At 44.6% G+C, this 23,751-nt stretch overlaps 6 protein-coding genes across 6 annotated transcripts; 5 read left to right on the top strand and 1 right to left on the bottom strand.

Moving 5' to 3' along the window:
- Positions 1 to 422: 422 nt before the first annotated feature.
- On the top strand, positions 423 to 2,501 carry N7487_002974 (glycoside hydrolase family 1 protein; the record flags this gene model as incomplete). Its single annotated transcript, XM_056870721.1, has 11 exons — positions 423 to 496; positions 568 to 773; positions 833 to 885; positions 936 to 1,106; positions 1,253 to 1,402; positions 1,468 to 1,551; positions 1,614 to 1,629; positions 1,679 to 1,775; positions 1,840 to 1,997; positions 2,048 to 2,291; positions 2,357 to 2,501. The coding sequence occupies 11 exons, from the start codon at positions 423 to 425 to the stop codon at positions 2,499 to 2,501; spliced, it is 1,398 nt and encodes a 465-aa protein (XP_056735505.1).
- A 6,430-nt stretch (positions 2,502 to 8,931) lies between these two features.
- Positions 8,932 to 9,720, top strand: N7487_002973 (uncharacterized protein; the record flags this gene model as incomplete). Its single annotated transcript, XM_056870720.1, has 1 exon — positions 8,932 to 9,720. One exon carries the CDS (start codon positions 8,932 to 8,934, stop codon positions 9,718 to 9,720), a length of 789 nt encoding a protein of 262 aa, XP_056735504.1.
- A 612-nt stretch (positions 9,721 to 10,332) lies between these two features.
- N7487_002972 (uncharacterized protein) lies at positions 10,333 to 10,911 on the top strand (the record flags this gene model as incomplete). Its single annotated transcript, XM_056870719.1, has 2 exons — positions 10,333 to 10,431; positions 10,486 to 10,911. The coding sequence occupies 2 exons, from the start codon at positions 10,333 to 10,335 to the stop codon at positions 10,909 to 10,911; spliced, it is 525 nt and encodes a 174-aa protein (XP_056735503.1).
- A 30-nt stretch (positions 10,912 to 10,941) lies between these two features.
- On the top strand, positions 10,942 to 11,196 carry N7487_002971 (uncharacterized protein; the record flags this gene model as incomplete). The annotated part of the gene is given in 2 exon segments (XM_056870718.1): positions 10,942 to 11,152; positions 11,171 to 11,196. The coding sequence occupies 2 exon segments, from the start codon at positions 10,942 to 10,944 to the stop codon at positions 11,194 to 11,196; spliced, it is 237 nt and encodes a 78-aa protein (XP_056735502.1).
- Positions 11,197 to 11,540: 344 nt separating this feature from the next.
- Positions 11,541 to 11,831, top strand: N7487_002970 (uncharacterized protein; the record flags this gene model as incomplete). The annotated part of the gene is made up of 2 exons (XM_056870717.1): positions 11,541 to 11,688; positions 11,746 to 11,831. The coding sequence occupies 2 exons, from the start codon at positions 11,541 to 11,543 to the stop codon at positions 11,829 to 11,831; spliced, it is 234 nt and encodes a 77-aa protein (XP_056735501.1).
- A 733-nt stretch (positions 11,832 to 12,564) lies between these two features.
- N7487_002969 (fungal specific transcription factor domain-containing protein) lies at positions 12,565 to 15,156 on the bottom strand (the record flags this gene model as incomplete). The annotated part of the gene is made up of 7 exons (XM_056870716.1): positions 12,565 to 13,093; positions 13,142 to 13,371; positions 13,421 to 13,837; positions 13,897 to 14,225; positions 14,276 to 14,748; positions 14,802 to 14,938; positions 15,070 to 15,156. 7 exons carry the CDS (start codon positions 15,154 to 15,156, stop codon positions 12,565 to 12,567), a joined length of 2,202 nt encoding a protein of 733 aa, XP_056735500.1.
- Positions 15,157 to 23,751: the final 8,595 nt, after the last annotated feature.

Here is a 23,751-nt window from a genome sequence, read left to right as displayed (position 1 = left end):
CGGGGCCCCAAACTTAGGTTACGAGATGCGACCGGGGATAGTAGGTTGGAGAAACTGAGGTGAGTGTCACTCATACCTCGTAACTGATAAGGCGGACGAGTCCGACGGACCCGACGGGCCCGACGTAGGTGGAGAGACCCGATATGGTTGTGGGGAGCCTCGGAGTCTGCGGGTGTTGTCGGAACAGAGTCCCGAGTTCGACCACTCCTGACCATGAACAGTAAGTTATTGGACTAACTTATGCAACGGACCCGCCGGACCCGCCGGGCCCGTTACCAAGTACGTCCTTCCTTTCTCGGAAAGTATCATAATATCATAAGCTATTATTTCCTACAAATATGCTCCTCCTCCGAAGTTTTCGGGTACAAATAGCTGGCAGCAGAACGAGACATACGGAGTTCAATACAACAGCCAGACACAGGATGACGTTCGCCAAACTCTCAGAGAATCCGGAGTACTCCAGCATTCTACCAGCAACCTTTCTTCACGGCTATGCGTAGGTAAACCCAGCTTTGAGAATCCTCAAACCTGTTTTCATTTCTCTGACCTCTAGTAATCGCTACTCAGATCGGCAGCCTACCAAATCGAAGGCGCAACTTCTCAGGGTGGCCGTGGGGCATCCATTTGGGATGAGTTCTTGAGAGATTCGCCGGAAAATGGTGACACTGCCTGCAACTCATATCATTTGTGGAGAAATGATATCGAACTTCTCAAGCAGTATGGGGCTAATTCATATCGATTCTCCATATCGTGGTCGCGAATCAAGCCTCTCGGTACGTCAAGGTCACTGCAGGTCCTTTATACATCATTTAGCTAACAGGACCGCGACCAGGAGGCAGGAAAGACGAGGTTAACCATGAAGGAATCAAGTATTACAATGACCTCGTGCGTACTTCTGTTCATAATATCTCCACGATTGCAAGCTAAACTTTTAGATCGATGGGCTTTTGGAAGCTGGAATCGAGCCGACGGTCACTTTGTTCCATTATGACGTTCCATTGTCACTCCAGAGACGGTACAGAGGGTTTGCGGCAGCCGACAGTGGAGAATTGGTTGAAGATTTCTGTTCATTTGCGAGGCTCTGCTTCGAGACCTTCGGTGACCGGGTGAAACGATAGTTAACCATCAACGAGGTGTGTGACTTTCCTTTCCACAAACTAAGATTTCCTAACGTTGCAATCAAGCCTTGGATCTTTACGATATTGTACTCTTTGGGTCTTGCTGAAGACTGGACTCAACCCGACTTTTTCAGGTGGGCAAAGTTGACTGGGGAGCCCCGGTGCACGATATGACTAACAAGAAAAGGGTTGGACACAACTGTATACTCGTTCATGGCCACGTCGCTCGTCTTTATCGTGAAGAGTTTAAAATGACACAGGACGGTCAGATTGGGATTGCTCTGGTGCGATACCTTCCGTCCTCTCTAAGGAGCCCATCACACCCTATGCATATACTGACTTCATACAGAATATGGAATGGGTAGAGCCTGTTGATGAATCCCCTGCGGCTGTGCAGGCTGCTAATCTCGCCACAGAGAGATGCATTGATTGGGTAAAGACCCCTATAGCACTTTCTTTGCAGGCTATAAACTGACAATTTTAATGGACATATAGTTTGCGAAGCCTATCTGTAGGTCATTGGCCGTAGCAAAATGATCTATCACTTACAAACTGGATAGTTCTCGGTACGCAGACGAATGCTTGGGATCGCCACAGTGACATTTTTCCTCGATTCTCCGAGGAAGAGTTGCAAATGTTAAATGGTTCTGCAGACTTGTGAGTGTCCCAATTCGCCTTACCGGATATTCAGTCGCTTATGCACGGCGCCTATCTGATCTAGCTTCTCTGTGAATCATTATGGAACGTCTTACGCTACAGGGAGGATCCTAGAGCCTGGATCTAAGCTGGATATATGGACTATGGATGAAGTAGAGAAGTCATGGACAAAAGATGGAATATTAATCGGGAGACGAGGCCATAACGGCCACCCGCATACTGGTGAGTCAGTCGTCCTACGGTGTGTCGCAGAGCTAAGAAATGGTCAATAGTTCCCTGGGGCTTCAGAAAGGTGCTTGTCTATTGTTGGGATCATTTTGCCAAAGCATTAGACATTCCCATCATTGTCTATGAAAACGGATATGCCATGGAAAATGAAAGCAGCATGGCTATTGAGTCTATTATAGACGATACCGCTCGACAGGAGTACTACAACAATTACTTCCAGGCCCTGTGTGACGCAGTGAAAATGGATGGGGTGCAGGTTGCAGGATATCACGCCTGGAGTCTCCTCGAGTGAGTGGTGTGCTGTTTCTGAATTACAAGCCTGGCCTTTATTTCACCACTAACAGCCAATATAGCAATCTTGAATGGCACAACGGCTACCAGCCGCGATTCGGAGTCACATTTGTGGATCGTGAGGCCGGATATAAGCGCATTCCCAAAAAATCGGCTAGCCTTCTCAACTCTATCTGGCGTTATACGGTGCATGGAAAACGCGAGTAATTCTCCGAGCCTCACGTTATTTGATTGTCGGCATGAGGGTGTGTGTTGCCGAATTGCTAAATCTATTTAGCATTGCGCGGTCATGCCCAATTCCTATGGCCACTGTATTTCCCGCAGAAAGCCAAAAAAGCATCACCAGAACGCAATTTGATCTACACAGCAAATATAAATGTCAGAATCCTTTACTTTTTTTATGTTGATCCTCAACGTTCACACTTTCGGATGAGGAATTCAACGTTCCTATTTTCCTTCTTGCCAATTGAATTTTCACCATTTTGGCAAAGTTATATGTTTTACCACTTAGAAAGAACAAGTTTGAATTCTCTTCCGTTTCTGCTCTGAGACTCGTTATCGTATGCAACTTAGCCAAATTACTTAACTCCAGTATTTGCTGGATTACTTCCTAATTTATTCCGACTCAACAGGGGAGGGGCCCAGTGGGCCAAACACCCCGCCTAAGATCCCAAAACCTCGAGGTTTCTTGATCAGATATTGTGGATCTTCTGAACCGGTACTATGATCTATATAAATGTCAGATCAGAATCTAGAATAGCCATGTGGGAGGGTCTTACGTTACTAGTTTGAGGTCAAGGCCGAATTCTTTTGATGGGGGATGCTAAGTTGTATTGATATACCTGCGCTCAGCCATAGGTAGCAGGCTTCTGCAAAACCCCAAAAACCCAGACCCAATCTGGGTTAGGTTTCAAGGCCTGATCTCCAACCCTCCAACCCAGTACTGGAGCCCCAAGTAACCCAAGCTAGGTTCGTCATAACTAGACTGCGGCACTAACCGCAAAGACCATGGTTAACCGCAACCATATCCAAAACCATTTGGTTTTGGTTAACCAATGGTTAGATAAACATAGCAAACAGGCTAAGCCTCGTGACCTTTTGGTTAGATGATTTTTTATGCAGTCTTTTTGGTATTTTTCTAGTATCTCGTCAGTATAGAGTATCTTACGCAAGTCAACTTTTTTTGTAAATAAATAATTTAATATAATAGTGCACTTCTTTGATTTATTATACACTTATGGGGTTCCGATTTCAAATCCTTCTGGCATCCTGGTCTTCTTCCGTACTCGACTAGGTCGTTGTGTATTCTCCAGATCAGCCGGTTCAGGTATGACTTCCTCCTGGGATTGAGTGCTTCTACTCCGAGGTCTCTTGGGTCTAGTATTTTCACTCTGAACCTGAGGCTGCAGCTGAGAGGGAATCTCAGTCACTGTATCTTCATCTTCGGCCTCCTCACTATCACTGATAGGATCCAGAGAAGGGAGGGGTGGTAATGAGCCTGTCTCCTGTTCAAGAAGAGCTGACTCCCCAACTGAAATGAGCTGTTTAGTGAAATCAATCTCCCTTTGTTCAACCTCAAATTTTGTTGCACACATATGAAGCATTAGCGCTTTAACTGTCTCCGATTTTAATTGCCCACGTCGATAATGACAGATATCACGCGCGTAATTAAACAGACGCTCTACACCAGCACCACTAGCAGGAATAGACAAGATATCCCGTGCAAGGGCTGCAAGAATTGGAAACTCTTGTTGATGCTCCTTCCAGAACATGCGAGGATGTTGAGATATCAGTCCTAGCTTATTAGTTCTAATTTCTCGAGTTTCTTTGTGCATAGGTAGGGGCTTACCTTTAGCAAGATAGCGATTAAGCTCGTCATCATTGTTCCCTTGGGGCTCCTCCGGTTGAAGAGCATTCTGGGAGTCACAAAGCATCTCAATCTCATCCACGGTATTGAGTGAACCAGCTAAAGCCCTAAGTGATAGAGGGCTATTGTTGTCTGAAAGCCGTCTCTTATAACGCCAGAATTCCTCCTCCAATCGACCACGGTATCGTCCAGCGTAGTCAACATCACTTTGCCAATCCTTGGTTTTAAAGAAGCGAAGCTTCTTCGAAGGTGCCAGGATCGTTGCAATTGCGTAAATATCACTATAGCACTCATGGTCAGTCATCTTATAGTACTCTGAGAGCTTTTCCCTTGCTGCTTGAAGTGCTTGAAGCATAGTTTGCTTCCAGGGAATCCTCTTCCGGCGAAGCTGCTCTTCGGAGGCCTCAAGGTGACTGAAGAGCTTATTGTAGATGCTAAAGATGAGATGAATAGTGATATCCTTTGACTTTGAAAGAGCAGTAGTGAACTTGAAGAACGGCTGGGTGATACAAAGTAGGTAGTCGACCTGGCGCCACTCCTCTTTGTCAAGGCGGAATTGGGGGTATCCATGGGTTTGACAGTATCGTTTGAAGGTCTTCTGTAGTCGCTTTGCACGGCCGAGCATTAGAAAGGTAGAATTCTATCGTGTACGGACATCCTGAATAGGGAGTAGATGAGGCTCTTCGGTCTGAAGGCCTAAAAAGGCTTCGCGGCGCTGTGGGCTTGCATTGATGAAGATAGCAAGGTTCCGAATCTAGGTATAGAGTGAGAAGTTAGTGATCTGGTAGTAAAAGAGAGGAAGGAAGACTTACCTTATTCAGAGTATCAACTATCTCTCTGTTTGTGCGCTTAGGATGTGTTGAGTATGCACGCTCATCCGACCACTCAATCTCAGTCTCATCATTAATGGGTGTTGCCTTCATTTTCCCCAGTAATTGATTAAGACTCAGCTGAATCACATGGGCGAGACATGGAATCCGAAAGACCCCTGTGTCACCAATCCCTTGTACCTTGATCTCTTCTTGGATGCTATTAATCATGGTATTGTTGTTCGTTGCATTATCTGTCGTGATCGATAATATCCGATCAGTGATCTGGTGTTTTTCAAGAATGTTGATAACGACGGAACTTAAATTGCTTCCAGTATGTGGACCATGTAGTGGCTCAAACCCAAGAAGGACCTCACGATACTCCCAGTCATTATCGAGGAAATAGCCAGTAATTGCCATGAATGCTTGGGAAAAGGGTGATGTCCAGCAGTCTAATGCAATTGAGAGTCTGCTCTCTTGTGGTAACTTATCAAGCACACTCTGTTGTTCTTGTTGAACCTCTAGGTCTAGCCGACGACGAATAGACCGAGCAGAGGGTAGTTTAATCTTGGAAGGAGCTAGTTGAATGACATCACAAAGTTGTTGGAACTCAGGACGCTTAAGTATACGGAATGGGAGTCGGGCAATAGTGATGAGCTGGAGAAGATGGTGGATAAGAAGATCTTCAGAGAAGGACTGTGGCGATCGAGTCTGGGGCTGAATAAGAAGAGAGTTAGTAAATAGTGGTAGAAGAATGAGATAACTTTTAAACTGACCGATTGGAGTAGTAGCTGATCAATCCCTCTTCTTTGCAGCCCAGGCTTGCAAGTAGTACTTTTAAGATGCGTATTCATCGGGCTTGTTCCTCCGCGGCGTAACTGGGGATGAGTAAGGGTAGTGTGGCAGCGCTTGCACATGATCTTTGGCTCGCCAGTCTTCTCGTGTGCAACTTGGTCAAATTCATCCTAAACACTTGATCTTTTCTCATTATCCCAGCCGATCGAAGCTCTAGCATCCTCCTTTACTCCGAACTCGGTCTGTAGCCACCATTCCGTAAATTGTAAGCGGGATTGCTCCATCTCAGGATTTGTATCGTACAGTATCCAGATCTGGTGGAACCGAGGGCCAACGCGTTTTAACGAGGATGGTGCTAGCTGTTGGGAAGACTGGCGAGGATCAGACAGGGCAACCGACGTGGCTGTTCGGCAGGTATTGCTAGGGGTAGGTAGATCGTCTGACTGTAGAAAGTCAGCCTCAGAAAACTGATCGGTAAAACCAGATACTTGAGAATAAGCCATTATGAAGAAAGGCCGAAGTAGTAGGGGTCTAGTTGGGAGAAAAGGAAACTTACTAGGGATTCGCTTTGGGATGAAAGGGAATAAGTTGCGACCGGGGGGAATCAATAGATATCAAAAGCAATTATAGTTTGCTGGTTAATCCTGTAAGCTAATTGGTTCCCGCTATCTAGTAGTACGGTTATTTCTTGGTTAACTATTGGATAACCGCTAGGTAACCGCAAAGACCACAAACTAACCGCAAACTAACGTATTCGGTAAGCGAGTCGGCCATGTAAGCCAGCCGGCCACCCCAAAACACATAGTAAGTGCGATAAATTATAACTTGATATCTCAACGCCAATACTTTTATTTGATTTCACTACTTGTCGATAGCTATTGATAAGGATTTTGAATACTATATATCAATCTTAAGGAAATCGAAAAGGTACATTATCATGGTATTGAAAATTACGTTGCCAAAAGCCAGAAATATATATATCTTAACAACAAAGTCATATATATTTCCCAAACTCCCTAGAGAGACTAGATATTACCTAGAAAGCATTAGACTATAAGGGAATCTTTATATAGACTACTGTTGTTGAGATACCAAGTTGTAATTTATCGCATTTACTATATGTTTTGGGGGTGGCCGGCTGGCTTACATGGCCGACTCGCTTACCGAATACGTTAACCATATGCTACTTTAACTGATCATTAAAACTCATGATTTACTTCTATTTTTTATAGGATTTTATTCAATAGAAAGCCATTAAAAACTTAATTTTGGCTAACTCTATATTATATTTAGGATAAATTATCATTGGAGGTAAATTAGGAGAAATCGAGGTTTCAAATGTTAGTTTACTCAGAAATAGAATGACTCCCTTACAGTGTTCGATATATATTTCCGCAGCAAAGCCGACCAAGTCTCAAAAGCATCTATAACCACACATTTACCACTATCCACTTACCGTTCTAGATAAATCTATACTAATACTCAATTAATATACACTAATCAGACTTAAATACAATTCGATTTCAAAATCTTTCCAAAGTTAATTAGTAGTATTAACATAATCTGCCTGTAAGAACCAAAACATGGTGTAAAAATGCATTATTAGATAGCTGCATAAAGATCACGAAACTACTAAAATAGGAAGGATTTTTGAAAATTATGTATTTACGGTTAACCGTTGGTTAACCGCACTATGGTTTTGGTTAACCGCAAATTTGCGGGTTCGGTTTTGGTTGGTAAAGTGTTAACCAAAACCAAAGAGTTTTGGTTGCGGTTTTTACCTTGCTAACCGCAACCGCAAGTTTTTGATTTTGGTCTTCAACCTAAGACCGCAACCAAAACCGTGCCGCAGTCTAGTCATAACATTGTGCACTTTATCCACGTGACTGCTTAAGTAATACATACGGTTTAACTAACTAACTAATTGTAAAATTCAGGATTCCTCCTATATACTACGACCGAATAAAAAGACAAAATTATCATTAAGTCATAATGCTCTTTTTTAAATCTTTATGAATGTATTAGCCTCCATAGCCTTTCGCTTTCTCCTTAAACCCGTACTCATATATTCCCTGGTAACTCTAGCTTATCATTGCAAGTATCGATTGAGTTAGATTCTGTCGGACTTTAGGTGGGCGCCCAAGGACGGATACGGTCACATGATAGACCTAATGAACCAAAAATGCGTCAAATTCAGCTTTCCTTAGATATAAATGGTCACGTATTGTTCAGGGTCCGGTTCCTCATAGTACACATGCTGACAGATTCTATAGGCCTCTTGTGGATCTCTTCTAGGATCACTGATCGATAGAACTATAATATTATTAGTCTTGTCTTATATTCTTTTAACACTTTAAGCTCCTGTACTTATTATACCCTGAATTAAATATTAATATAAAAAGAAATTGTGGGCATATACATATGCGTGTAGATCAGTTGGTACGCATCGACCATAAAGATGCAATCTGATCTACACTGCACACCAAGATCCTTTGCTTTTTATATTGATCCTCAATGATCGCATTGATTATCCGTCTTTCGAAGGAGAAGCAATGGGAATCCCAACATTCTACTTTCCTTCTTGTTGATTGAATTTCCCCATCATATTATAAAACCCTCATGTTTTACTAGTTAGAAAGAACAAGTTTGAAATCTCTTCTGATCCGAGCCTGAATATCCGTACATACCTAGTTAAATTGCTGAACTCAGATATTGCCAGTCGCATGAGAATTGCTTCCTTCTCATTTCTTTATAATCACTCTTAACCGGGTTTGGGGGGCCGGGTTCCTGGGCTTTCCGCAACCCCGGGCATTTTTGTACTAGTAGCCTACTTGCCAATTCAACCACTAAAGATGCGTAAATCTAGCGATTTTGATGAATCCCGCATAGCCGAGGCAACAGTTTGGGCGGGCAGAAAGGCACGGATAAGCTACATCGGCATGAGGGTAGTTAGATATGAGGGCGGAAGAAGAGGCGGTGAAGAAGCGGTGAAGGCATTGGGATGTGGGCTTGTGTGATCCCTATACTCCGTAATAAGTCCGCTGTAAATGGGATCCATCCGGTCAGCTCGCTTAGAAAATCTCACCGCCTTTGATTATTACCGTAGCGGGCAGAATCAGAGACGGAGCGAACAAGGGTAACTATTGTGCTTGATGGAATTTTCACCATGCCAGACTCTTACCCCCTTATCCAACCGAGGCTTTCCGCAGTGTCTAGCCTAACCGAAGAAGAAAATACTGAGACAAGCCTACATAAAGAGCCACGACAGAGATGTCTTAAAAGTTGCCGCGAATGCAGCCGGCGCAAGATTAAATGTGACAGAAAAATACCATGCCGCGCTTGTATAGAGAGGGGCGAGGCAGAATTGTGTCGCCGGCAGCTGCCTTTGCCAGCCAAGCATCAAGTTCAGACGAGATACAGCTCGACGGTGCCGCCTGCGATTCAGGCTGAGCTCGACAGCCTACGCAGCCGGTTGGAGCGGGTAGAGTCTGCTATCTCACTACGGAGCAGTACGCCGCAACCTCAGTTTACCGATGCCGAGGAGTTCAATGAGAATGGGCTTGCCGGTGCCATAGAAGAAGCTGCGCTGGGGATTGGAGAAAAGCGGAGATGGCAGGGTAGTTCGCTTTTACTTGCGGGCAGGAGACCCTCAGAGTCTGTGCCTTCTCGATGGTTCTCGTCTATACCATTCTCAACATGTCTGCTGGCCCTTCCGCGGCGGCATGAATCTCAAAAACTGCTCAAATGGTACTGTGAGCACCTTGACTATCTGTGTGCATGCTTGCATCAGCCTACTTTGGTACAACAGCATGATACCTTTTGGACAGATTACGAGCAGCAGAAACCACAGGATGGTATGGTGCTAGCACTACTCTTCGCCGTGCTGAGTACATCGGCATTCTTCTTGGACGAGGAGCAGGCTCAATTGAGAGGGTTCGACCATCAAGAGCTGTAAAGACTTTCTAAAGTTTGGTTCGATAGTAGCGTTGCCACCTTCTTTCGGTGTAATGGATTGACTCATCCTTCTCTTACAGCCTGTGAGACAATTCTGACATTGAATCATGCGTTTCATTTGTCGGGGAATACGCTCATCCATGTTTCCATGGGTAGCCTTGTCCTCGGCATGGCCCGGGCAATGAACTTGCACATTTTGGGTAATTCCCAAGCTCTTTCAGAGGAAAATCTTCTTCAACGCGAGATAGGTCGCCGTGTGTGGTGGCACATTGTCGAGGCAGAATGGTACTTTTTGCCATATCACCGATATACATGTCAGTTAAAGTCGTTAGTTTCCTTATAACGCTCACTGACACCTTTCATAATAGCAATTTCCCCCACTCAATTTAATACAGTATTGCCAGATCTGACAGACAACGGAGCATCTGCTGCCCATAGCTCTGGCACACATTCGTTGACCTTTTTTCTTGCATGCTGCAAATCGTCAGAAATATTATACAAACTGTACGGAAACCTTCTTCCTAATCAGAATCCCCCGTATGAGGCAGTTCTATCTTTATCGCTTGATCTCGAACGGATATCCCAAAGTCTTCCTCTAGACTTGCAACGCGCAATGCAATCAACTGCTGTTCCCCTAGGATTGGTCAATACCGGAAGAGTGATAGGAATGTTGCTCGCCTACCGCACATATTTAATCCACAGAGCATACTTTGTGAGGTTATTCAAAGACTCAGCTTACAGAAAATCTTACACAGCTTATATACAGGCCTCTGAGACAATAATAGATCTGTCTAACCGTGGGTTACAACCCACGTTCTATCGCTTGTGGACAACCACCCTTTGGCTTGTTGCTGCAGGGATCGTACTATCCCTTGATCTTATCCATGCGGCCTCTCAAAAGAGAGTGTTTCCAAATATTTCTTCTCGACGGAAGGGATTGGCCGAACTTCAGACATTGCTCCTTACCCGGGCCGATACATCAGGAATTGGCTCGCGCGGTGCGATGCTCATCGGCTATCTGTGTGCCATTGAGCGCGGAATTTCGGTGGCCAGGCTCCCTGCAATTCAAATAACGCGGAAGATCATCCTTGACCTAGTTGCAACCAGCAATGGTGGCTTTTTTGCTAGTGAATCTGAACCGGCGGCATGCTATGATTCGCAGCAAGAAACTTGGCCACGGCCTTCGCTATAGGAAAATTCAAACGAGCTCGGTACCAGTAATATGGCGAGCTCTGGTTTCATGGATGCCGTTCCCTGCGCCGCCGACTCTTTCCAGTCGGAACCTTTCGACGATGCCCTCTTTCCCTGGTTGCAGGATTTGTCACGGAGTGAAATGGGCGAGCTTTCTGGTCCTTCAGTCGAGCCAGTTGATCTTCTTGGTGGCAATCTAGACCTCACCCTAGAGTTACCTCAGATCTCCAATTTTCTCGAAAGTACGTTTCCCAACCTAGATGGCAGTAGACAACATGAGTCGTGAAGGATCTATGATACTGCTTGTCAATCAACACATGTTATTCTTTTTTCCTTGCAGTAAATATATCTTTCGTTTTCCCCAGCCCAAGGCTAGACCCGTGGTAAAATGGTTGGAGTAGTAAGATATTGCGGAGATGGGCTGAGAGTATTTTCAACATACAAGATACGGCATACACCTCTTTCCCGTTCTAGAGTATGATATTTCATAAAATACCTACCTTGGATGTGAATATCTAAACATTGGTATCTTAATACCTCTCAGATCATAATACAGTATGCAACACCATGAGTGGATTGAGCCGCTTGGCCTTGCCTGGTATTCTATAAGGACAGGCAGGCCTTAAGACAATGTCTGAGCTCTTGGCTTTGCGCAAACATATATTACGGTCCTGGAGACTTCTGCGAGGATTTGGAGCTCCATTTGTCTGTCTTGGAATCGACTTACCTGATCCTATTTGTGAAGAGGCACTAGAAAAGGAGTGCGAGGACCTTGAATGTGAGTAAGGCCAACAATAGCACCGGGGTGACGTTCTCAAATCCCTCATTTCTGTAGACCGGGAAATTGGATGGTGGGTCTATAGAATACGAGCATACATGGAGGTCGATTGTGCCAAGTGGGATTGGGAAGGTGCTAGGTGAGTGACACCTGAAAACATGCCTCAAAGTTGCGGTATGTTTAGGGAGAACTTGTATAGGGCCCGAAAATTGACTGGCTGGTGTACTGTTGGATGTACCGCTATGTTGAGTATGGTTTCACCCACAGGGGGCGGGGCAACATATCAAAGCCCCCAGCATGGGACATTATATTTACCTATGGGCAGAAACGATCGGCACCTGTGGCATACAAATATACGTTGAATCTGGCGAGTTGGAGAGCACAAGTATGAATCTTCTGAACGCAAAGCGCTCAGAGGGATCCTCCTATTCTCAATTAGAGCTACCGTACATTCAAACTTGCGTTGGTACTAATATGACCAGCGGCTGTGTCATCGTTCATCAGCAAAAGAAGTCAATTTAACGATAAGAAACATTTCTTCGCGGATGCCTGCTACTGTAATTAAAGGGTAGAAAACAAACATGTACCCTTAGTCTCAAACCTTATCTTCTCGCCATGCTTGGTTTCTGCCGTGGATGCTCCTCAATTCAATCTCTGTTCATGTAAACTTCAACCCACATGGTGGCAACTATGGTGACGCTGCTCCAGCTGCTTTATCTGGAGGCCATCGCGAAACTGTCAAAGTATTAGACAAGGGGCCCAGGGTCAAGATACAGTGCGGTTGCTACTACAACGATCTCCAGGCTGCTTCATCTGAAAACACCATAACATTGTCCAATTATTCTTAGATAGGGGAGTCGACATGACCGTTCAAGCTTAGCTGCTTATGAAATTCGTGAAGTAGTCTGAATCAAACCATTCTACAGACGGCTGAACGCTGAACAACTCCCACAGCCGCTCGTCATCCCAGATCGAGTTTCTTTTTGGTTCAGCATGAGCGCCTTCTTGTCCAAACGATGCAAGGGTAACCTGCGGACTCATGTTTGTACCCGGTGTAACAGATGTGTCGGATGTCGTTCTCATATGAGACAGTTCACTAATCACGGCCCCATTTGATGTCGTAATGGGAGAAGGAAGAGGCAATTGTGGTGTTTTGCAACTTGGTCCTGGATCTTTCTCCCTTTCGTCAATCTGGGTGTGCTTCCATGGGGTCTCAAGATGCGAACAAAGAGCGATTAATTGACTCAACAATTTTTGAAGGTTTTTGCTGAATAGGAAATGCTCTGGGATACTAGAAATCGTTGCAGTGGCGTCTTTCAGAAGCATTAGATCATGAAAATTTGAAGTAGCAACAAAATTGCAGAAGATCACAAAGAAAGGAGTAAGAGGGTACAAGAGGACGGTCCTATATTCTAATGAGGCTGTGGTTCTTGGGGGAAAGGGCCGACCTTACCAGAAAAGATAATCTGTCGTGAATTTTGAGTTACTAGAGATAAGTGCACAACACTCTTGCATTGACCACAGAGCTTTCCGTGCATATTGTACACACTCTTCACGTGTGGCCTGATCATGCAAGGATATTGAATTGAGACGAAGGACAGTGGTGGCTATCGAGAAGTATGTAAAGTCAACAGCATCCCACTCAGCTTTGAGAGCAGGTAGGTGGATGTATCGAGAGCGAGACTGAAGAAAGTTAGACTGAGGTGAATAAGGTGTCAACTAGTTAGTTTACCTCTAGGATGTCTTGGCGAACAGAAGCTAGCTTCAGTCGAAGAGATTCCACAAGCTCTGGTGGGCAGGGGCGATTGTTTTGCCTCCGAATCAGAGCAGCAAGATAGGAATCTTGGATTTGGGCGAGTCGCACCAGGATCTTTACTTTATAAGTCAAAGGGTTCTTGGGGTCGAGGTGCACCAACGTCGCTGGGTCAAACGGCAAGTCCGGTAAAGAGGATGGTCGAACCAGGAGCATGCTTAATGTCTTATCCATGTAATAGCACCAATATACAGTCTGCCGAATTTCGGATCCGTCGTTGCTGGCAAGGAAAATTGGGGATAAGTGGTGATATCCTAGAGCCACAAGGCTCCTAGCAGCTAACGCAGTCAAAAACCACGAGCGACTAGTTTCACCGAGAAGCTGTACAAGAGAAGCCTGTTAATTATTAGCAACAAAGAGGGATCTCATGCACCATTTTCAAGAGGGACGCATACACCTGAGAGTAGTGCTTGGAGCATTGGGAGACTTGGTGTCCTGGTGAAATCAATCTCTTTCAAACATCGGAGACCGGAAGCGATGTACGACCTTCTTGATCGCTCGAGACGGTCCACCAAACCTTCAGATGTACAGAAGCGTAGCCAGCGACTGACAAATATTGTGGCTTTAGAAAGGATACACAATGTGTATTGAAGAGCAAGTTGGCTTCCCACGGTGAGGTTACCCAGGGCCAAGCAATTGCGTTCCAAGATCTTGGGCGAGATGTGATCCGGCCAGTTCGCATACCATCCAGATTCTTGACCAAGAGGCCCTTCTTTGAACGGTGCTGGGGTTATTTACGGGCTTTGGAAGGGAAAAAAATGGAGAATAACGAACCGTGAAGTAACATATAAAACACTTCCATTGGAAGTTCCGTCGAAGGTACTTCATTATCTGCATGGTGCTCATCCTGTGTATCTTCTACACTATGGGATGAGGACGCAAATTTCCCAACAAGCGAGAGAGCTGACTCAAGGATGTGGACTTGGTCTGGGGAAAGGTTTCCATGGGAAGCAAGCTCCTGTCGAATCAAATTGCTTGTGCAGTCCCTGGTTTCAACTAGGTCGGAGGTAGGATCGTCAGGTATGAATACCGGGCTGGTATTAACCCGCGAAGAAGCTGTCAACTGAGGGTTGGCTCGGTTCTGGGATATCTCATCCCCCTCGTCTACCGAGGACTTTGCCCCGTTGAATCCCCGGTCTGTGATATTGGCAGCATGGAAGCAAGAAAAATGGCCCAAATCGCCAGGTGCTGTGGTCTCACCAAGATTCTGCGACAATGCCCGTGGGTTGGTCGAATAACTTTTCTTGCTGATAGCAACCTTAGTAAATTGCATTCAAAAATTGACATGCAACGGACTCACTTTAACGGGATGGTACGGCGCTTCCTTCGACGCGTTCGTAGATAAAGGATTTTACTATCCGCGCAGCTGCGGCAGATTTGTTCCCTGTCACATTTGATCTGTCCAGGCAGGTCATTATTCCAGATTTCAGAAAGGCCCTGTAGTGATGAAGAGGTAATGAGTGCCAGAAGCCGAAGATACCTTTCTGCTGTGGCATGAGTCACACTACTCATGGGTTTTCACAGAACTTAGCGCATGAGACTGTAAAAGAGAAACTCGCTTAACTTACGGCTGGCAGTTTTCTCCCCTGGGGAAACGTCAAGATATGGGATGCGCTGTCTTCCGTTGGGGGCAACGGGATCCGAGAGTGGTCCATGGTGGGCTAATTGGTTGAACAAGGGGTAGGAAAGAAGTCGCTCTTTTTTCCGAGACAAGTCTTGGGAGGAACTTTTGGCCTGGGGAATTTGCCAGAGAACAGTTCCGACCGATTCGCCGATTGGCCAACAGGCCTTAAAAACAGCCTGATCAGAGAATTTCCGAGAGAGGTTCGGAATATGAGAAAGTTGATTGGTTCTCTCGGATTTCGGCTTTTGGGAGGTTTAAGAGTACGCTGATCACGGATTCACTGAAATAATCTATGTTCTGGATCTTAATATAATTTCTCGAGGATGCGGAAATCAAAGCAGCACCCCATCGGGCCCCTTTGAAGATGCATTTTGATAACCAAGTAGACGCACCAGGGCAGAAATATAAGGAAGGGGTTGCCCATCGGATTTTCCGTTTGCGTCCGTGAGAATTAGTAATGCAGAAACTGGATTTGGAGAAGGCCCGCATATGTACCTCGGCTTTTCGGATCTCCGGGAAGCGGATCGCTTAATTCAGCTCTGGTCCGAGATAAAGCCCTTGACCCGTAAGTCTAGGCCTTGAGCTCCTCATCTCCATAGCCCAGATGGCTTCATCATTGTCTAAAAATTCATTCACTATCATGCTGTACCATTTAAAATTCTTGAGTGTACTCTAGGCCCTTTGCCTCAAAGTAACGACTAGACTGCGACATCGCCCATGGACGGGCGGGTGGGCAGTGCCCACGGGCCTTATGTAAGCGGGCGATGGGCACTATCAATACGCCCATGGACGGGCCCTACCCTTAGGGCCCATTGTCCATGGACACCGTGGGCGCCCGTGGGCCTTTTTAGTAAGCAAAATTAGCGCAACACGTGATTTTAATTGACAGATTTCAAAATATTTCAACTAAATTTATATTTTTTATATATTTACAATCATAATTCCGGATTTTTAATAAGATATATATAAATATATATACTATAATTTACTATATATCTAATTTTTATATATATTTAAGACAACTTTATATAATGGTGGGCATCGTGGGCATGCCCGCCGTGGGCATGCCCGTGGGCCTTGGGCGTTATGGACGGGCACTCGAAAATCCAAATAGCCCAAGGCCCACCGTGGACGGGCGATGGGCACCTTCTAGGTGCCCATGGACGGGCGATGTCGCAGTCTAGTAACGACTGGTCCAATTTCATTTCTGTTGTAGTCGGAACATGACTAAGCGGGAATTAGAACGGAACTCCCGGCCATCTCGCTACTACAACATTATATCTCAACACCTAGATATATTTAGCATAATATATTAAGCATAGAAGAACTAATACTCTGAAAACAATGCAAAGTCATATCTTTTGTTGGAATAAAGATATCGGAATTAATGTGTGTTTGCGGTGCGCAGGACGGCCGGGGATTACGTCAACAATTAGCGTAATTCCTGCATGACCGAGTCACCCATCCAAAATCGGGTCCTCCTACCTAGGCAGGCCCACTACACCGCCAAGGTCTTACCGCCCCGGCCGACCCAGTAAACCTCTGCCAAAGTAATACGCGACACGAAGATTGGTGTACATCTCGCGATTTCTATCGATTTCTCCCTAGACTGCGACATCGCCCATGGACGGGCGGGTGGGCAGTGCCCACGGGCCTTATGTAAGCGGGCGATGGGCACTATCCATACGCCCATGGACGGGCCCTACCCTTAGGGCCCATTGTCCATGGACACCGTGGGCGCCCATGGGCCTTTTTAGTAAGCAGAATTTCTTGACCTCGTGACCTGCATTATTTGTGCATTTTTTTCTCTGTATTTTTGAGTAATTCGATTACATGTACAATGACTTGATACTACTGTCAATTTTCTGACCGAGGTCAGAAATGAGCTTTAGAAGCCTTTATACAACAACTTGACACATTGTCACTTTTTTGACCGGGGTCAGAAATAAGCCTTGGAAGCCTTTGCATAATGACTTAGGCATTCATTATATTCATATATTTACACTAATACGATACAAATTGATCATTATTAGGTTTGCCACGCTTCCTTGCTTCTCTTAAACCAGGGCGCTTTTGAGTGCTACCCTTATCTCCATAATGAGGGAGATGAGGACTGCTCTTATCTTCGCTGTCGACTAGCTCACTTCTCTGTCGCTTCCGCGTACTTAGCACTATAGAAGGACGAGGAAGCTGACTCTCCATCATAAACTCATACTCGATCAGTCCAACAGGATCATTATCCTCGGAATCCTCACTATCGCTGATTGGTTCAGGCATGTCAGTGGTAAGCTTAGCCTCTCTCTGTTCGTCTGCTTCTTGCATTGAATCCAAGGACGTATCCTCATCGGGTAGTTCTTCTATTTCAATGTCGAACTGGGTTTTATACCGGAACATTATGATATCCTGGACTGTCTTCGTACTCAGCCGCCCACGTCGGTAGTGGCAGACATCCCGTGCTAAATTGAAAAGACGTTCAACTCTAGCGCCTGTTGCAGGAATAGAGAGAATGTCGCGAGCAACACTGGAAAGAATTGGGAATTCATTACCTGGTCGAAGTTCTCCCAGACATCTAATATGTGTTTTGCATCCTATCGTAGCCTTTGTTGTGTCTCAGTACTGCTGCCGCGTACTGTGGTACGCCACCACTCGATAAACTTTACTTTGGACGCGTTGTTCATCGCGTCGTAGAGGATAAACTGCTTTCTCCGATCGGGGCCGACGCGTTTGAGAGAGCAATCAAGAATAGCCGGTTGAGTGAACTCGGACTCTATCAGTGAGATAGAAGTCTGTTGGCTGTTGAAGAGACTGGGATCAATATTTGGATTAAGGTTAGGATCAAATATATCGGCGACGTAGGAGAGGTCTGGTTGGGAGCTCGGAGGAAGTGAAGAAGGCCCTGCGGTATAGGCACTAGGTTGGGACATGGTTAATGTGATGTAAGGGATAATATAACGACTATAGGAGAGTGAGTGATCTGAACTTACAATAGGTAACTTGCGACCGTGTGAAACGAGGATTACTAGTAAAAGGGGTGCTTTGTATAGATCTGATAGATCGTAAATTGAGTGTAGACCCACTATATATTATAAGCTGATTGGCTATAAGTGTCTTTGTCCATGGGCATGCCCGTGGGCACGCCCGTGGGCACGCCCATGGGAACATACCTAAACGCCCATCTTGAGTTACAATCGAAGGATTTAAAACTCCCAGAATAATAACACAAGTCTTTGAGTGATATAATTGACAGAATTTAGTGATATAAGCTTATAAAATAAGAATTATACTAATTATCTTTCGATCTACCTATGAGAAATATACTAGAGTGAGAGATAAAGTAGAATCCATAAGTAGTATTTTACTTATAGAAAATGCCAGGCATGTACCACTGACTTAAATATATATCTTCAAGCTGTTACAGTATGATTTGATAAGTTAATAAAAATACCACACAATATGATGTATTTCGATTAAAATTTTATTCCAATTCGTATCATATATATACTAGTTTCTCATATACATAGATATTTCAGTAAAATTTATAGATGTTGTAGATTAAAACTGCCATTTTACATGGAGTTGGCAAAACAGGTGTAAATAACAGTTATTTATTATGCAAAGTCAGCGAGTTATACGTCCATTTTGGGTGACTTTATGCAATGGTGGGCATCGTGGGCATGCCCGCCGTGGGCATGCCCGTGGGCCTTGGGCGTTATGGACGGGCACTCGAAAATCCAAATAGCCCAAGGCCCACCGTGGACGGGCCTTGGGCACCTCCTAGGTGCCCATGGACGGGCGATGTCGCAGTCTAGATAACATTAATAACACAGTTCTTACTCCGGCAAACCCTCCACTCGATCCTTCGAACCCTTCAATTCTGGAATACCGTATTCCAGAAATTGACCGTATTCCAGAAATTGAAAGTATTTCACTTCTAATAATCGACGTTCCCCTCCCCGATCCCGATACCTTCGATTTACCCGGCGACGATAATAAAATAGCGGGTAGTTTAGGTAGGTTTATAGAGGTACAACGGGAGGATAATAGTCCCTACTTTGACGTAGGTAGGGTAGGGGCTCTCGTAGAGCTATAACTAGCTTCCCGGCAGGTTGTTTACTAGGAATTACTAATTGATTTTTCCTATCTAGACCCAATTCTAGATAATTTACCCGATACTAACTATATCCCGTCTACTCAGTATCTATCGGATCCTAGGTCAGTACGTCGATCGATAAGGCCTAAAAAGCCTAGCTAGGTATATATTAATAGCTTGGCTAGCCGATCTTTCTTTAACAGTAACGTCCTTTAGCTTCTAGCTAATACCCTAAAGGTACTAATCAATCTTTTTCTACAGCTACTTCTAAAGAGCCACAGTATACATCTTCTAAATTGATAGCTAATAATATTAGTTTCGAACCTAATAGCTAGAAAGAAGTAATAGCCTATATCGAGAAAGACAAATAGTTAGATGCTACTTATAAAGAACTTACTCGACAGATTAAAAACGGTATATAGCGTCGAATCCCTCGATTATCTAGGAATATAAAGGGCCAAAAGTCTCTCTCCTTACGATAGGTATTCAAAATTAAGTATAATAGCACGTACAAAGTAAGACTTGTTGCTTATAGATTTCGTTAGATTAAGAATCTAGACTTTTATAAAGTCTATACTATCGTCGCTAAGCCGATATCTTTTAAAATCTTCGTAGCTATTACGGCTACTAAAGGCTAGCTAATTCATTATATCGACATCGTAACGGCCTTTCTTTATACCGAACTCAAAGAACTAATTGAAATTAAGCTTCCTAAAGGTTAAAGAGAGCTATATCCCGATAATATTAGCCTCCTTATAAAGACTATTTATAGTTTAAAATAAAGCCCTAGAGAGTAGTATAAGCTGTTACACGTAGACCTGGCATTACACCGCCCACAGGTGCAGTACCTCCGCACCTGCACCTAGACTGCGCCAAAACCCGAGAATGGGTAAGAGAAGTCGACCCGCAACCCGAACCCGCAAACCCGATGGGTAGACTCGACCAACCCGCAACCCGCCCCGCAACCCGCGCGGGTAACCCGCGCGGGTTCCCGCAAAAACCCGCGGCTGCATAATTTTCCCAATTAAGCCATGGCGAAGTGTATAAAAATGCTGATTTATACTAATAAAATACAGTAATCTACGGCGGTTTTGTTTATACGTCTAAGGCACCCTTCGACTACTGCTATTTCTGACCGCGGTCAGAAATTATCTATGCATTGAAAACTCCCTTCAGACTACTGCTATCTCTAACCGCGGTCAGAAATTATCTATACATTGAAAACTCCCTTCAGACTACTACTATCTCTGACCGCGGTCAGAAATAGTATAGGCAAAGTGGCTTTTCACGCATAAGTAATTTCTGACAGCCGTTAGAAATAGTAGTGGTATATTGGAATTAGAGCGGGCTGTAGGAGCTTTTACCCCCTTGAGGTGAAAAGGAAATACAACAAGATACAGGTAAGAAATGCATAATTTATGTAGATACGACTCTTCCTATGTTTGCACTGTTTAGTAACCCGCATGGGTAACCCGCAAACCCGCGCGGGTTACCCAAACAAACCCGAAACCCATTGCGGGTTATGAAAGTCGACCCGAAACCCGACCCATTTGCGGGTTGGGTTTTTTCGGGTTTGCGGGTTTGCGGGTTTTGGCGCAGTCTACCTGCACCTGCACCTCAGGAGGTTCAGGTGCGGACCTTCGCACCTGACCCGCACCTGAGGGTCGACAGGTTCGGTGCAGGGTTACCCTCATCAACCCGCATATGCATAAATTTCTGACACCTTACCCCTTTTGGCTGGATAAAATGGATGATTCATCTCTGTTTTTTACACCTGTTCCGTCAGCCTGAAGCCATATCAGTGAATACTCTATCAACATAAGGATTTATGAACAAATACTTATGTAAAAGTAAACAGTAGGTATTGTTACCTATAAACTCTAAATAAATACAAAGAAATTCGACGTTGGAAGTGGTCAATAAGGGTTATTGACAAAACAGCATGTAAAGTTGCAGATATATATATCGAGTATGCTGTTTACCTTATGTATCTTCAAAGGCATAACTACAGTTTTGTGTAAAGAACTTCAAGATGTTGTCAAAATCACCTTATTTTGATATCATTGTAACCGTCAAATCTTCTTCTATCATGTTGTCTTAGAGAATTAAGAATATCTAACACAGATACATCATGAATTGAGTTCAAACTTCCCAGTTGTTAGACTTAGCTGTTCTGATTATAATATTTTCTCAACCTGAGGGTTACTTTGAGGTGCAGTGAGGTTTATTCAGGTTTACCCCTGAGGTGTAGCGAGGTGTACCGAGGTGCGATGAGGTTTAATTAGGTTTACCCCTCAGGTGCGGTGAGGTGCACTGAGGTGCGGTAGGGTTACTATACAAATTACCCACTGAACTAGCCAATAGGATCTACTTATAGATACTCAAGATGATAGATCAATTCTAGCATCTTGAACAGGGTCAAACAGAGGCCCCAAGAAGATCATGTATCTTTTCATGTAAAGCAATCAGTACGTTTTTTATCTTCTTCTTCTCTAGTATCTAGCTAACTGAACCTACTATGTCTCAGCTCTCAGACATCTACCCATCGTCTCACTTCGATAGTCAAGACGGGGTGCCATATGACGCGTTACACTTCCTCCTCCCCGAAGACTCCCTCTCCCAACGCGAAAGCCAGAGCCAGAGCCGGAGCCAATACCAATCCGAAAGCCAGTTTGGATCAGTTCCAGACCTTCTTAGCCCTCAGTCACACATTTCACCACTCGCTCCAGACACCCTTGCGCGAATTAAGCCTGACCGTATCAACGAGTTCATTATCTGTACACCAGAAATGACAAAGGAGTTCGTGGATTGGTGGCTTAAGACTGGCTATGGTAGGTCGAAGCAAAATCTCAATTGGGATATAAGTCCTACCAAACGTCGTGCAGATTGCTGGAAAGGGTTCCAACAAGTTGCAAACACCAAAGATGGAAAGCCAGGCGTTATGTGCAAACGTTGTCGCACAGTTCTCGCGCATCCAGCTACGAATCATACAGGGACATCAACAATGCAGAAGCACCTTGATGGTCCAAGATGTAGACAACGAGTACCGAAGCAGGCACTCCAGGGAACTAGTAGTGTCCACCAGCTACTTAGTGACGCAGTATGTTTACCTATATTTCTTGTTGAATATTAAGACGAATCCTTAATTAACTATATTTCAGGCTGAGAGAAGACCAGTACCTACCTTTACACAGCAAATATGGGAGCAGAAGCTACTTAATCTGATCACTGTATCACATTTACCCTTCCTCTTTGTCGAGCATCAAGAATTCCACGACCTTATCTCTTACGCCCAACTAGCACCTACACTACCAAGCATCCCATCAAGAAAGGTTATTCGTGAGCGTCTCCGAGAGTTCGTCAAAGAGTCTCAACAAAAGACTCTACAACAGCTCCCACCCAGTGCAAAGATGTCGATTGCCCTTGACTGTTGGACTTCGCCATTTAAACATGCCTTCATGGCTATCACAGGATACTTTTTAGACCAGGAATGGGAGTATCGTGAGGTACTCCTTGGCTTTGAGCCAATTTCTGGTACTCATTCTGGCGTTAACCTTGGTGAAGTTGTTATTCGAATTCTACAACAGCACCAGATCATTCACCGTATACTAGCGGTGACAACTGATAATGCGTCTAATAATAAGACACTTATCACAGCGGTGAATGAGTCAATCAAGGATCTACAGTCAGACCCGGAGATAGATTCGACAATTGTTCAAGTGCCTTGTCTTGCCCATGTCATTCAACTGAGTCTACTTGATTTACTTGGTAAGATCAAGGCTTCGCCGAGGAATGATAATGCTGAGTCAGAATTACCTGACGATCGGTTACGTCAACTCCGCTCGCGCCAACAGAAGCATGAGATCGCTGATACATTAAACAAGGTATGCTTCTATTTATGAACTGTGAATAATACTAACTATTACTTATAGGTCCGAGGTCTTGCAGTTTTTATCAACGGGAGCCCTCAACGCAAAGAAAACTTCTTAAACCTCCAGTCCAATACTCAGTCACAGCTCCTCCCAATCCAGGATGTTCGTACACGATGGAACTCGACGTTCCTAATGCTCCGGCGGGCAAGAAGACTTTATACTACGTACAATTCGTACTGTGCGGACTTCAATCAACCCTATTTCGCATTAAATTCAGAGGGGTGGCGACAGATTGACTATCTACTTTGTATCCTCCAGCCTTTTTTTACATTCACCACATTGGTATGTCGTACCAAAGACTCGAGTATCCACCTTGTCTTCAGGATCTACAACAAGCTCTTTGATCATCTTGAAAGGTCAATATCTCAACTTCAGCGGAAGAAGGTTCACTGGAAACAAATGATGCTCTCTTCCCTTGAAGCTGCAAAAGAGAAATTGATCAAATACTATGGTATGACTGATAGTATTGAGGGTGATCTCTACGCAATTGGGACAATCCTAGCACCGTCGAACAAAATGCAATTCTTTTCAACAAGTGATTGGGACCCAGATCCAGAGACTGGAAAGGACTACAGAAAGGAATACCGTGAGAGTCTCCAGTCAC

Source organism: Penicillium crustosum, assembly GCF_028827405.1.
Source record: "Penicillium crustosum strain IBT 35664 chromosome Unknown utg000001l_segment0_segment0, whole genome shotgun sequence".
NCBI classification, from domain to species: Eukaryota; Fungi; Ascomycota; class Eurotiomycetes; order Eurotiales; family Aspergillaceae; genus Penicillium; species Penicillium crustosum.
Note: the sequence above shows the minus strand (reverse complement) of the source record. Positions and strands in the feature narration are given on the sequence as shown.